The sequence below is a fragment of the Phacochoerus africanus genome, chromosome 15, assembly GCF_016906955.1.
Source record: "Phacochoerus africanus isolate WHEZ1 chromosome 15, ROS_Pafr_v1, whole genome shotgun sequence".
Classification (NCBI taxonomy): domain Eukaryota; kingdom Metazoa; phylum Chordata; class Mammalia; order Artiodactyla; family Suidae; genus Phacochoerus; species Phacochoerus africanus.
The window spans coordinates 127,176,733-127,191,574 of record NC_062558.1 but is presented as its reverse complement, the minus strand read 5'-3'; the positions used below and the strand labels follow the sequence as shown (position 1 = coordinate 127,191,574).

Genomic DNA, 14,842 nt, shown 5'->3' with positions numbered 1-14,842 from the left:
CAGGCCCAGGAGGAGGAGAGGGGTGACACTGTGAGGAAAGTCACCAGTTGGTCCCAAGGCTCCCTTGGTCCACACCCCGAAGTCTGTCTCTGCACCGCCCGGGCGCTGGGGCCTTAGCAGGCCCTCATTCCTGCCCAGACAGGCCTGGCCTCTTCCTTTTCACAGGGTGACTCTGCACCAGTGGCCACCACTCTGCATTGTCAACCCAACGCAGAGTGGTGGCTGTGAACCTGAGCCAGAGACAGTGGCAGATAGTTCATTTGTCGCCAGGCTGCTGCCTCAGCCTGCCGGGGGCCGTGTGTTAGCCCCCAGATCTGATTCTTCCAGAATGAATGCAAATGGGCTTCCCTCTAAGTCTCAGGGCTAGATCTGCCTTTTTCTCGCGAGGCTTGGCCTCCCTGCAGCATCCTGAGGCCGGTCTCACCCCGACCTAGATCCAGTGCAGCCACGTTTTAAATACTCAGGACAATCCTGTTACTTAAATTGCCTTCTCCATTGTTTTAATGTGGAAAAAAAAGCAGTGACTGACTGGCGTCTATATTTCAATGCTGATCCTTACTCAGTTATTCATAAACAGCAGCTCATGCCAGAATGAGCTAATTCAGCATCCCTCTCCTTGACATTGCTTGAGAATAATGCCGCCCCCCCCCTCTTTTGGGGTCTTTCTAGGGCTGCACCCGTGGCATATGGAAGTTCCCAGGCAAGGAGTTGAATCAGAGCTGCAGTTGCCGGCCTACACCACAGCCATAGCAACACTGGATTCAAGCCACATCTGTGACCAATACCACAGCTCATGGCAATGGTGGATCCTCACGCCACTGAGTGAGGCCAGGGATTGACCCCACATCCTCATGGATACTAGCTGGGTTCTTAGCCCACTGAGCCACAATGGGAACACCCAGCCTTTGAGGGGGAAATCCGTTTTGGAAAGATTTTCTTCCCCAAGGGTTCAGTTTTCTATTCCCTTTCCTTTATTTCCCCGTCTGTGTCCTGTGCCTAATGGAATTCGCTTCTGTTTCCTATACTCGGAAGGGTGTCTTTGGTTTTAGAAATCCTCAAATGTCACCCCTTAGGAGCAGTGAGGCAGGAGTTCTGTCTCCACCTGGCTTTCGGGTGAGAATCTCTCTCCCAGAAGGCTGGGGTGCTGCAGCCAAGGGGTCAGGGCTGAGCACTTAATCGGGGTTACTCTCCATGGCATGGACACCCTGAGACCCCCAGGCCTCTCTCCTCTGATGCTCCTTCCTGATGGACACCCAGTGGCTACCACCCAGGGGGACGGAGCCGGCTCTCTGCCCCCAGCACTGCAGGTTTGCCGTCGGTATTATTTTACTCCAAAAGGACTTAAGGAGATTAGCAAAGGGTATATTTTTCACAATCATGGGCTTAATTTGCCTGAAAAGTGGGGTCATTTTTTGAGAGCTCGGAACATGTTTTATTAACCTTACTTGGTCATTTTTTTTTATGAATGCTCTTTTGTCAGCCATCTCGATGGCTTTAGAAAAATCGATGCTCACCACAAGGTGGGCAGTGTGAGGGCACCAGGAGCTGGTTCTGGGAACAGGAGAGAAGCCCCAAGTGTGGGGATCCCCCCAGGCCCGCAGGAACTCTTTCATCAGGGCCTGGGCTCTCCACCGTAAACCAGAGCCCGAGGAACTTGAGGCCCACCCCATGTTTGCCATTTTAATCCCCAGAGAAGATGTCGTTTTGCCAACACTGTGCTCCTTGCTGAAGGAGGCCGGGGGGTCAAGGGTTAACCAGCAACAGATGGATTTGTAGGCCATTCAGTCAGCAGCACCCACTTAAGGACTAGAAAATTGGTGGGGGGCGCGGCTGTGGGATGAAGCAGCAGAGCAGCGGACAGAGTCTCTGTCTATAAACCCAGGATTGCTCCAAATCCCTCATGGTAGCGACCATTTGTTGGGTTCCCGGTCTCACACTTGGTGCATTGCCTTCATTATCACCTACTGTGTGCCTGGTGTCACACTGGGTGACAATTGGAGGATCAATTGGAGGACTGGTCCCTGCTCTGCTTGTCAGGAACCTGTGCCAAGTATTATTATCCCCATTTTATGGATGAGGAATTGAGGCCCAGAGGGGTTAGGTGATTTGCCCAAATTCCCACAGTGGCTGTGCTCTGCTGCTTCCCAGGTTCTCTCTTTCAGCACCTTTCCCATCTCCTAACATTCGTATTCTGCTTTTTTAGACTTCTCCCCAAATTGCTAAATCTCAAAGGCAGGGAAGTCCGCGGGCTGAGGGTTAATTTCAGGCTGCAGGACAGAGTCGTGGGAACTTCAAGGCTCTTAACCTCCCTGATGTGGTCTCCTCATCTGAACATAGGACAGTGATTTGTGTCCTGTCCGCTTCACCGGGCTGTGAGGAGAGGCCTGGGGGAAATGAAATACCCCTATGAGGCGTCACAACGCCCAAGCCCTCAGAGGCATGGCCAGGTGGTCCCCCCCGCGTGCAGGAAAAAGGCGGCGCCGGCTTTGCTCAGGTTCGAAGCGCCACCTTGTGGCTGCAGAGTATATCGGCGCCAACAGGGTCTGCAAATAGCTCCCGGCGCGTTTATCCAGGATCCAGATTAGGAAAACATACCCCACATTCCCTGTATCAGCCAAAGTTCCTTGATGTGAAATTATTTAACCTGGCGCACTGCAGGCTGCTTGGAAGACAGAGTCCTCCTTGGGGCAGCAAAGCCAGGAAGTTGGCCGACTTTATTCCCGTTCCTCTGAAAGTGCTGCTGGAGGAAGAGAATCTCGGCAGGGCGCCGGCCAGAGCTGCCAGGCAGATGAATAGATGAAGGCTGGTGGAATGAGCTACGCGCTTTGGAGACTGGCTTTGTCATTCCCCATGTTGTATTTATGTAATCATTTTGATCACGTATCACTGAGTGTTCTGTTCCTAACCGCCCCCCCCCACCCGCCCCCGTGCTCTTTTACCGCCACTGACCGCAGGTGACCATCTGCCTGCTCTTTTGTGCTTTCTCACCCTTTGTTATTTTCTTTCTTTTGGCCACTAGCTAAAGAACATATACGACGTAATCGGCAGAGTCGGACCTTTTTGGTGGAGAATGTCATAGGAGAAATCTGGTCCGAGCTAGAGGAAGGTAATGCCCTTGCATGTCCTTTGTTCCTGATGGACTGTGTGTGTGTGTGTGTGTGTGTGTGTATGTGTGTGTGTGATGCTGACAAAAATGCATTCCTATTTGTTCCTTTTGCACTTTTGGAAAATGTTCCAAATCAGTTTTTAAGACCACTCACTCACCCAGGGAGCGCTCTTTTGGGGGCTGTAATTCTGTGTGTTCTCAAAGCACATAGGCTCTTCGGAGGAAACGTAGGAACTGGAACTTAACCGTTCCTGAGTGAGTCTGGTGTTCAACAGCAGGTCATTGGATGATGCTATTAACTTGGCAGAAAGCTGCCCACTTGTACGTGCCGGGTACGCAGCAGTGTGTGACCTGAACGCTTTAGTCTTGAAGATTCACTCGTCTCGGGTCTTCATCATCCATGTTAACTGGCACCTCTGGGCAGACGTTCTCTCATTCTCTTTAGCCGTGAATAACTCACTGCCAGGCTGATTAATGAGCAAGAGCTTTGTGCTAATAAGTGATGATGGCCCTTAGCTGGCTATGCCCAGTCATCTCGCACCAGCTTGTTCCAGACACGATGGACAAGACGTCTATATAAAGGATGGCTGTTTTTGTACCAGGTGACAAGTACGTGGTGGTGGACAGTGGCGGTGGCACCGTCGACCTGACAGTCCATCAGATCCGGTTACCGGAGGGACACCTTAAAGAACTGTACAAAGCCACAGGTGAGCCTGAGGAAATGAGAAAAATGGCTAATTTGGTCACACGTGAGCTGTTTTCCTCATTGCAGATTTCTCTCAGCAGTTTGTCCTTTCAGCGCCACCAGCAGGTGGGATTATTTGTAGGCAAGAGAGGATACAGATGTGTGAAACCAGAAAGCAAAATGCACTTAAACGTCCTTTCAAACACAAACCACCATCGTGCGGGGTTTGGGTGTAAAGGGAGCCTGTTTCAGATCCTGACCAAGGGGAGTTGTTTCTGAAAGTTGTGCAAGAACGTGTTGGACACCTGTGATTGGGACCACCTGTGGGAGGTCCCAGGACACCTGGTCACCAAACCCACGAACATGCTCCTCCTTTTGGCAGGGGCGGGGATAAGGAATAAGCAGGAGCTCACAGGGATGAATCGAGGTCTGCTGCTTTCCCAGACCCTGCCCTGGGCTTTCTTGGGTGGGAATACCATGGTGCCGTGGGTAGTGAAAGGTGATGATTTTATTTAAAATGCAGATTGTTGACAAATGATTTCTGTAGGAAAAAGCTTCTCCACGTGGAATGAAAAGAACCTAAGTGGGTTTTTTGTTTTGTTTCTTGTGGGTTTTTGGGGTCTTTTGGTCTTTTTAGGGCTGCACCTATGGCATATGGAGGTTCCCAGGCTAGGGGTCTAATTGGAGCTGTAGCTGCCAGCCTACACCACAGCCACAGCAACGTGGGTTCTAAACCATGTCTGTGACCTGCACCACCGCTCATGGCAACGCCAGATCCTTAACCCACTGAACTGGATCAGGGATCGAACCCATGTCCTCATGGATACTAGTCAGGTTCATGAACCACTGAGCCATGACGGGAGTGCTCTAAGTGTTTTAAAGTGTAAGAAAAAACACCTGGCTGCAGTCGGCTGGGTTGTGGGTCTACGTTGGTGCCACCTTCTTCAAGCAGAACCCAGGCTGTTTCTCTGACTAGGATTCCATTTCTGACTGTTGTTCACCTAGCGGTCTCGGCCTCCCGTTCTGTTCTTGACTCAGGTGGACCCTATGGATCTTTAGGAGTCGATTATGAGTTTGAAAAGCTTCTGTGTAAAATATTCGGAGAGGATTTTATCGAGCAATTCAAAATCAAGCGTCCTGCGGCCTGGGTTGACTTAATGATTGCATTTGAGTCTCGCAAAAGGGCGGCTGCCCCCGATCGAACGAACCCACTGAATATCACCTTGCCTTTCTCCTTCATTGACTACTACAAGAAGTTCCGTGGCCACAGCGTGGAGCACGCCTTGAGGAAGAGCAAGTGAGTTGGGGTCACGTTTGACTCAGGCCCTTCAAGAAGGCAGATTGTGTTGATGGGGGGAGGAAGGGGGTATGGACTCTGAATTCCAATCCAATGCACTTGCTGTGTGACCTTGGATAAGTGACTCAACGTCTCTGTTCCTCAGTTTTTTCACCTGGAAAATGGGAATGATAATTCCACTTACCTCAGAGGGTTGTTGTGAGGGAGAAATGAACTCATATATGCTTAGCACAATGCCTGGGACCTGGAAGGTATTATCCATGTGTTAGCTATGATTATGCAGGGACGTTTGTCTCTTGTGGTCCCTACTTTACCCCCAGTGTCTACCTGTTTACCCCCAGAACCTGGTGCACAGGGTATAGGTTCCTGGTAAATAGTCCTTGCATGAATCCCATGGGAATCCGGGTTTCTTAATTCTGAGTCTCCTGGCTCAGGACAAGTGTTTGTAGCTCAGCTTGCTGCAAAGAAAACATATTTGGAGGATGTTTTAAAGCTGAATTTGGAGGATGATCAAAGCATAGGTTTCTCAAACCTTTTTAAAATTTTCGTTAATTTTGTACTTTCAAATTTTATCTAACTTCAAGGATTGTCAGTTCCTGGCCAGTCTAAATCCGCATCTACCCTCCCCCAATTTTAAAGCCAACCTTCAATTTTCATCTAATTCATTAATGCATCAGTATATGTTCTAAAGGAGATACATTTAAAATCATAACCACAGTACTACCATCAGACTTCAAATGAGTAATTCTTCAGTATCATTAAATATCTAGTTAATATTAAAAATTTTCTGTTGTCTTCTAAACTTTTTTTGTCACTTTGCATGAGCATCCAAATGATGGTTCTATATAGCAATTATCTGATGTGCGTCTTAAATCCTGTTTCATATATAGCTTCACCCTCCGATTTTCCCTTGCAGTTTATTAGATGGCAAAGCTGATTGTTCATCTTTTAGGGTTTCCCACAGTCCAGGTTTGGCTCAGCGCATGTCCACATAACATGTTCTTCTGTCCCCTGGTATTTTGTACAAACATTGGCAGGTTGAGCTGGAGGTTTAATCAGATTCAAGTTTGAGTGTTGGGCATATCTGTTTCGTGGGTGGCCGTATTTCCCGTTGCATCGCACCAGGGGGCGCAGTGTCTGCTTGGCTCTCCTTTTGTGACGTCATCATAATGCGCGGGTCCATTCATGCAAGGGTGGCCCGAGGTTACCTCTTTAGACCACCACTCCCCCTTCGTTTATTAGCTAGAATACTTCTGTAGGAACTTTTCTCCTTAACAGTTTGGTTGCCCTGAAACACAGTTCATATAGGAAAGACAGGACAAACGGTTGGTTCGTTCCTTCCATTCCCAAGGTTTGTTTTAAAAAAGTTGATTTCCTGGCTTCCTCCAAAGTGACAGGTGATATTTTTCTTCTGTGGGAACACAGGGGAGTATCATTAAGAATTCAGCATATTTGATGTATTTGAAACCATGGCAGTTTTATCCTTACTGATGTTCGAATTGTCCCACCTTGGCCAGTAGGAGCTTCTTCCAATTGACATTTGTGGTCTTTGACAGTCTTTGCTTTCTGGTAGATGAAGATGCTTCTGGCACCTCTGTGTGTTCCCTACCCCAGACATTTCTCTAAGAAGCCTTGTTTCCTTTGAGTGGGAAACAAAGTAGATTTGATTCCAGGTCTTCTGGGATCTTACTAGTCTTACCAGTCTAGCCAGATTCTTACTAGACTGATGTTCTGTCTGCCCCATTGGTCCGCCGCAGAGGCACCTGCTTTCGATCGAATCCCATGTCTTGCCTGCACAGTTCTGGGGAGACTGGCTGCAACCAGCCTTTGGGTACCTCCTTAGCCTAGGCCATGGAAAGAATTTGTGGTCTGGCAACATCTGGAATGTGATCCTGGGAGGCAGCTGGTGTGTGTTTGCCAGAGAAGCCATTTGCTTGGCCCCTTTGAATGTCAGAGCAGGTCCGGAACACACTGTTACACACGGTTCCTGGTATTTCTTTAGTGCCAGAGAGTTTGCAAAGTGTTTTCACAGACCTGGTATTTAACTTGATCTTCACAACAACCCCTAGGAGGGAGTTAAGGTAAGTGGTACTATTACTCTTGATTTCCAGATGAGAAAACCTGGGCTCAGAGATAGTGCAAGTCAACTTGCCCAAAGTCCCATAGCTACTCAGTGGTGGAAGCCAGATTGGAGCCCAGCAATCCCGATTCCCTGTCCAGGGCTCTTTGTGCTCCACACCACAGCTCACGGCAACGCCGGATCCTTAACCCACTGAGCGAGACCAAGGATCGCAACCTCATGGTTTCTAGTCGGATTCATTAACCACTGAGCCATGACAGGAACTCCTCCACACCGCTGCTTTGGACATGCTGCACCTTTGACAGGGACAGTGAGGGGCATCCAGCAGGGTTAGGCTTGTCACTACCATGGGCCTGCAGGGCTGAAGGAGATGCACCTGGGCTCCAGGCTTGTAATCTTATGCAGCAGTACAGCAGACATATAATACAAGCCTTTTTTGAGCTAGACTTTGGCTTCCACTGTTCCAGGAGAAAGTTGGCTACAGCCAAAAGCAAAGAGAAACAGAAGAGGTTATGTCTCAGCTTTTGAGCTTCTAAGGGTCCAGGTACTTGTGGTTTAGAGTATTTCTAAGGGTTCTTTGGGCTCTCAAACTCCCTCATACCCTCTTGGATGTGACAGATGTTCTGCCAGGGTCTATGACTAGGCAGACTAGCTTGAGTATCCTTTGTACACTCACTGCCCATTCTCTCTCTTTCACGCTTCCACAGTGTGGATTTCGTGAAGTGGTCCTCACAGGGGATGCTGAGGATGAGTCCGGATGCCATGAATGCCCTTTTCAAGCCAACCATCGACAGCATCATTGAGCATCTCCGTAAGTGATCAGCCAGGGCTCTGCCACTTGGTGGGGCAGAGCCAAGAAGGGGACTGATTTTTGCAGCATCACCAACCAGTATATTTGAAGCCAGGTCTGCAGGGGTCTCAGGGCTTGGAGCCACAGACCAGGACCCCAGCAGGAGTGGGCAGAGCCTGGGTGTGTAGGAGGGAGGTGACCGGGCAAAGGCTGTGGACCCCTCCCTGCAAAGAGCCCAGCCTGTCCTTACCTGGGCTTTCTGTTTGTCTTCAAAAGTCAGAGCTGATGGAGTTCCCATTGTGGCACAGTGGTTAACGAATCCAACTAGAAACCATGAGGTTGCAGGTTCGATCCCTGGCCTTGCTCAGTGGCTTAAGGATCTAGTGTTGCCGTGAGCTGTGGTGTAGGTCGCAGATGTGGCTCGGCTCCCACGTTGCTGTGGCTCTGGCGTAGGCCAGCGGCTACAGCTCCAATTAGATCCCTAGCCTGGGAACCTCCATATGCCATGGGAGCAGGCCTAGAAAAGGCAAAAAGACAAAAAGACAAAAAAAAGTCAGACCTGGGATCAGTGTTGTCATTGAGTGATGTGTCTTAGGGTGTGGATGGGCTTTGCTTTATTAGAACAAATTAGAAACCATAATCTTTGCTGGCAAGGAGGAACTGTTGTGTAAACCGAGGGAAATTCAGCCACAAGAGGGCAAGCAGATTCTGGCTGTGCAGTTAACCTGCTTCCTCAGGGCCCCCGCCCTGGGACACAGAGTAAACTCACCAGGGGCCTCCTTCAGTCGCCAGGTGCCCCATCCCCTTCCCACCCATACCCACCCAATCCGAATACCCAGGGGTGGGATGGGACTTATATGAAAACCAAAGAATACTATTTATAACAGTCAGCCTTGACTTCCTTAACAGAACCGCAGGTTTGGAGAGGGTGGGGGTATTATTCCTTGACACAAAACAAAGACCTGCTTGAACCCATCACCAGCTAGCTGTTGAAATGGGTTTCTTGTTATCAGTAGCTTTGGTTTTTATTCCTCAGCACAGCTAGGTACAAATCTCCTGTCTCTAAAAGACCGGCTCTGGAGCTCCTGCTGTGGTGCGGTGGGTTAAGGAGCCCAGTTGTCTCTGCTGTGGCTCTGGCGGCTGCTGAGGCTCGGGTTCGATCCCCGGTGGGAGCAGTGGGCTAAGGATCCGGCCTTGCGGCTGGGATTAGATCCCTGGCCCGGAAACTTCATATTCAGGGGGTGCGGCCCAAACCAAACCCAAACCAAAGGAGACTTGCTCAACAAACACCCTCCGTTCAAATCCACACGAAGCCTGTCTCCCACCCCACCCCGACCCCCCCCCCCCCCCCCCCCCCCCCCCCCCCCGCCGCGGGCCCCAGCGCTTTTGTCTGTTCGCCACATGCTCAGGCCATCTGTCCCCCTTGGCTTCTGGTGACTGGACCTCGTTCCCTCCTCTTCCCTTTTAGGAGACCTGTTTCAGAAGCCCGAGGTGGCCACGGTCAAGTTCCTCTTCCTGGTGGGTGGCTTCGCGGAGGCGCCCCTCCTGCAGCAGGCGGTGCAGGCTGCCTTCGGCGACCAGTGCCGCATCATCATCCCGCAGGACGTGGGCCTCACCATCCTCAAGGGCGCCGTGCTCTTCGGGCTGGACCCCGCGGTCATCAAGGTGCGCCGCTCACCGCTCACCTACGGGGTGGGCGTGCTGAACCGCTACGTGGAGGGCAAGCACCCACCCGAGAAGCTGCTGGTCAAGGACGGTACCCGCTGGTGCACCGACGTCTTCGACAAGTTCATCTCTGCCGACCAGTCCGTGGCCCTGGGCGAGCTGGTCAAGCGGAGCTACACCCCGGCCAAGCCCTCCCAGCTGGTCATTGTCATCAACATCTACAGCTCTGAGCTCGACGACGTGAGCTTCATCACCGACCCCGGGGTCAAGAAGTGCGGCACGCTGCGCCTGGATCTCACGGGGACCAGCAGCGCCGCGGTCCCCGCGCGGAGGGAGATCCAGACCCTCATGCAGTTCGGCGACACCGAGATCAAGGCCACGGCCGTGGATATAGCCACCTCCAAGAGTGTCAAGGTTGGGATCGACTTCTTAAATTACTAAGCGGCCCTCCCCAGCGCCTGCCTGTCCCCGTGGACGCAGCTCCCCTGCATCTGCAGACCTCAGCCCTGGACGGTTCTCTCCCTGCCCTTGACCCCTGCCATCCCCCAGCCGAATTTCAGCAGGGAAGGTGAGAACAGCCAGGGCTAGAAATAATTAGAGATTTTTGAGGGCACACTGGAGTCAGAGAAAAACTGTTGGCGATTAAGACTGAGGTTGGGAAATAAGAAATTTGAGGATCCTAGAAGAGCAGCTAGTGTGTATAGGTACAAAGTGGGGAAATACCCATCCGCCAAGGCAATCCGTACATTTCTGCAGCGGTGATGGAGCTTGGTTTGAGCAGATCTCCCTTCGCTAGAACAGAAGATGCCCTATCGCGATCTTTCCAGATTTGAAATAAGATCTTTGAGCCAGGAGGAGATTCTTCCCCCTTTTTTTTTTTTTTGGATGGCAGTCGATATAAAATGCCACCCATCTGCAGTTAATCTCTTTCCATCATCCTGTGATTAAAAGCGGTGATTCAGTGGGAACTTGGAGCAGTTTTAGCTGGAGGGGGAAGACTGCCTACGCTGGGCACTATTTTAGGGTCTCATCATTTCAATTCCAAATAGGTTCAGATAGCCTCAGCTAATCCGCTAGGATATGTGAGTGGGAGAGCTGACACTGCAACTTTTCAGCAGGTAAAAACCTTGCTTCAAGGGAAACTGATACTGAGCAACTGACATAATCCCAAATGACCTGCTGTGATATAACTCCCCAAATGCCAAATCCTGATTTCTGAATTCATAGGTAATTCGAGGTAACCTTACTTAGTAGGATTCTGTGTGAGAAAATGACGTTAAGATTTGCCTTGTTCATACCACTAATCCCAAGAGTCCGGAACAGCCCCTCTCTGACTAACATTTTAAATGAACATAATTTAAATTAACTCCCTCCTCCTGACTCACCCTCATCTCCCTGAGTTTATTTCCACATTTTGAAAAGCTGGAGTTCCCTGGTGGCTCAGCAGGTTAAAGATCCAGCGTTGTCACGGCTGTGGCTTGGATTCATCCCTGGTCTGGGAACTTCTGGCACAGCCAAGAAAAAAAAGAAAGAAAGAAAAAAAAAGAAAATGCATTGGTAGCACATGGGCAGAGAATCTGTTCTATAAAATGTTTCATTAAAATCTTAAACCCAAACTGAAGATTCCATCTAAAGGAATTCAGAGATCTGTACCTGATGAATGAAGCCAGGTTTTTTCAAAGCAGATCTGTGCATCTCCTGCGTGAGAACTGCCTGGGTGCTTCTTAGAAACAGCTTCCTGGATTCTATCCCTTTTAGGAGCTGAAGTCAAGTCTTGGAGAGGGGAACCAGAAGCTGCAGTTTTTAGTAAACAACACAGGGGACTGTGGTTCAATTCGAATTTGAAAACTCCTAACTTTAGGTTTTTTGAAAGCTGTCCCCTCGTGAGTGGGACTGGGGCTCCACCTGGTTTGGGGATGGTACTTGTAACCCTTACAGGAAGGGCCGGGTGGGGCGGGGGGAGAGTGGAAGAAAGACAGCCTAAGAAGGGGGCCGAGGAACCAACTGGTATGTGTGCCCGCGCTCTCTCCTTCTCCACTTAACAAAGTCTTTGACATTCAGGAAGCAGCTGAGGAAAAAGAATCAAGAATCTGACTCATAGCCTGCTGATCTGTTCAAAACTGTCTTTTCCACCTGCTGGAGTTCATTGGATTTTAAATCACCGGAGGCATGCATAATGAATGAGGGGAGGATGGATAAGCCACTAGCTTTAAATGCAAGTTGGATTCACAAACCCATCATCACAGCCCATTATCATATGCAGATTCTAAAATAGCACTTCCAATTTCATTTTAACATGTCTTCTTTTTCACATCGCTTGCCGCAGAATTCCCTACTAGAATGTGAATCACGAACAAACCACAGAACTGGAGAATGCTCGTCACATACTCAGTAGCGGGATTTCACATCCAGGCACAAAGGTGTGCTCGCTAAGGTTCTCTTGCTGCCTGCTCTGCTTCCAAAGCTAAATGGGTCTTTCTTTGGTGTTGCCGGCCATACTCTACCAATAAGACTTCAATGTAGTTACAAGTTATATAATTTTATGTACATAACAATGTTAGAAAATTGTACAGAATCTTGATTTTTACAATGTGCTCTTGTTAAAAAAAAAGGGGGGGGGGAAATGCTTTTTGAATTTCGTTGATGACATTGCTGCCTTTAATTTCCCATGGTTTCATTTCTTCACTGTGCTTTCTAATCATCAGTTTGTTCCAATGCTAAGCTATGGACTGTGTATGCAGCCTGAGCAATAGCCAGAGGTGCTTAGGGTCAGAATCCTCTGAAGAACTAGACCAGCTGGATCCACAGCTTCCCTAGACCATTTTACAGGCATATCTCTCCCAAAGGTTTGCAGTTTATATTTAAAGGAGCATAATAATGTATCAATTCTCCTGTCCTGTCCTTGAGAGCTGAACTTTCTGGGTCTGTAAGCCATGTGACTGTGCAGAAAAACCTTCAACGACTCTGAGTCCCTGCAGGGCTGCCAGCTTCTCCTTGTGGGGAAAAGCAGTCACTCTGAGGGGAAAGTGTGATGTTTTCAGGCCACCAGAATCAAAGAAAAGGAATGAAGTGGTGCAGGAATTCAGCTTTTCTACTGGATGAAGTGTCAGTATGAGTAATAGCGTCAGGTCCTTTTCTTGGCCAGTGTAAGGCCTTTCCCATCTTGCCTGAAGGCTGTCTCCTTGTCTGCTGTTTCTCTTAAATGAACTGGTTGAAATTTGGAATATGGGCAAATAGGTGATGGAGAGGGGGTGATGATTTTCCTGGATTTTCTTCTGGCCCCAGAGATGCAGCCCTGATAGTCAAACTTAAGAGGGAATTCTCACATTCACCCCTCTGACAGACATTTACTAGAGGAAGAGCACTGGGTAAGTATATTTGGACACATTTACTAATCTTAGAAATTTTCTAAAAGGCCTGTTGTCTTGACCCATTACTCCGTTGTCCCTGGCGTATTAGCTGAGGTTCAAGGTTCCCGGAAGCAGAACTGTCAAGGGATTTCCTTTGTAACTGCCCTCTCTGTACACAGCAGGCATTCATAAATGTTAAGAGACAGACATGTCACAGACAGACAAGATAGAAAAGAGGAGACATACAAATGTTTGTGCAGACTGATGGCTAAGATGAGTCCAGATTACAGGGCCTCCCCTACCCCTCGAATGGTATTTAGGTCAAGTTTAGCTTTTAGAGTCCAGGTCTGGTTAATTGCCAGGGTGGCAAAGAATTGCATGCACCGATATAAACAGGAGTCAAAATGCATTATTAGCTGAAGATCAAATCACCCATTGTGGAGATGAAATAGCTGTGATGAAGCTGCGTATTTTATGCCGGGAAATGACTTCAGTGGATGGCTAGGAAAAAGTTGTTTGCCGTAATATCACATCTCTCATCTTCTTGGAATATGGAACTATATTCTAAAATATCTGCCACTGGGGTCTTGTTCACTACAAGATAAGTTCAGACTTCATAGAATTTTGCAGCAATTCACAACTTGATTGTATCGGTAAGCTGTCTTCACAGATGTCAAATAAAGCAAAACTCTGGATCTCACGTCGCCCAGAAGTGTTTTCTTTAACCCTCTGAATTTGTAAATAGAATTATAGATGAATTATTACTGGCCTCTTCCTCCACCCCCATCTCAGATGGAAATTGATTTCAGGTCCTTTCCTGGGTGTGGCAGCCTTTATTCACTTTCATTCCAACAAGACTAACTCCTTTGTTCCTTGGGAACCAAGTCTCCATCAACATCCCTGAGCCCCATTTCCCTCGAAGCGGCCCCACTGGAGAGAAGGCAGCTAAGCCTCAGTGACCGCTGACAACTCCACTGCACCCAAAGGAAGGTCACTGGAGAAAAAAAAAGAGGCAGAAAACCAAGGGCAGATGCCTTGTCTTCTGGTGTCCTAGCAGGGACACCTAGCTGGCTGCTGCATCTAGGGCCTGGGGTTTATTCCAGGCTCTATGTCTGGGTCGCCCTCCAGAGTTGGCTCCTAAAGCTTCTGGATAATCTGAGATGGGTCCTAGGACCCCGAGGGCGGTATAAATGGGCTCTTCCTAAGTGGGCAGCACCACCAGCTTCCATTCCCGGGAAGTTCAATTCCCAGGAGAAGAAGTGGGGAAGCTGGGAGATGCAGGCAAACAAAAGCACATTGGAAACAAGGGCCTGCAGGCGGGCTGGCTGCAGTTTCCTCATCTGTTCAGGAGAGGATGGGACTAGCAGTCCCTAAAGGCCACTCATTCCCTGGATCTGGGTCACACAGTGGGTATCTCATCTCATTCCAGTGAGATGAAAGCTCAGTGCCCGTAAAATGAGGATGGTTTGAAGGAGTCTGGCTGCACGTCCCTGGCATCCTTCATTTTGGTGCTCTGCCCCTTTCTGTCCTGGCCACTGGAGACTGCTGGCAAGAGACACAAGGATAGGAGGACAGGGGGGAAGGCGCCTGGGATCCAGGCCTCTGCTTCCCTCCTAGGCGCGTCCTGTGAATCCTCTCCCCTGCATGGGACCTCCCAGCCCCAGCCCAGGCCTCCCCAGTGTCCACATCAGAAAAGGTGTCTTTGACCTGGATGCTTTTGTGTACCCCTCTCTCCCCAGCTTCAGAGGCAAAATCCCTATATTGCATCTCGTGGAGCGATGGCCCCAGGGTTCACTTGGCTTCACCCGCCCGGGGGCCTGGGCCTCTGGTCCGGCGGCTGATGGATGGGGGAGGGGGGAGGGGCAGGCT

The 14,842-nt window shown here is 49.5% G+C and overlaps 1 protein-coding gene across 8 annotated transcripts in view; it reads left to right on the top strand.

Moving 5' to 3' along the window:
• Positions 1-13,673, top strand: part of HSPA12A (heat shock protein family A (Hsp70) member 12A) — a 178,650-nt gene extending 164,977 nt beyond the window's left edge. For all 8 annotated transcript variants that reach the window (XM_047762004.1, XM_047762000.1, XM_047762006.1 and 5 more), the window contains 5 exons: positions 3,020-3,106; positions 3,709-3,813; positions 4,830-5,088; positions 7,876-7,979; positions 9,427-13,673. In XM_047762004.1, coding sequence (XP_047617960.1) covers positions 3,020-3,106; positions 3,709-3,813; positions 4,830-5,088; positions 7,876-7,979; positions 9,427-10,064 — 1,193 coding nt within the window. In that variant the 3' untranslated portion in view covers positions 10,065-13,673. The remainder of the gene's footprint in view (positions 1-3,019; positions 3,107-3,708; positions 3,814-4,829; positions 5,089-7,875; positions 7,980-9,426) is intronic.
• Positions 13,674-14,842: the final 1,169 nt, after the last annotated feature.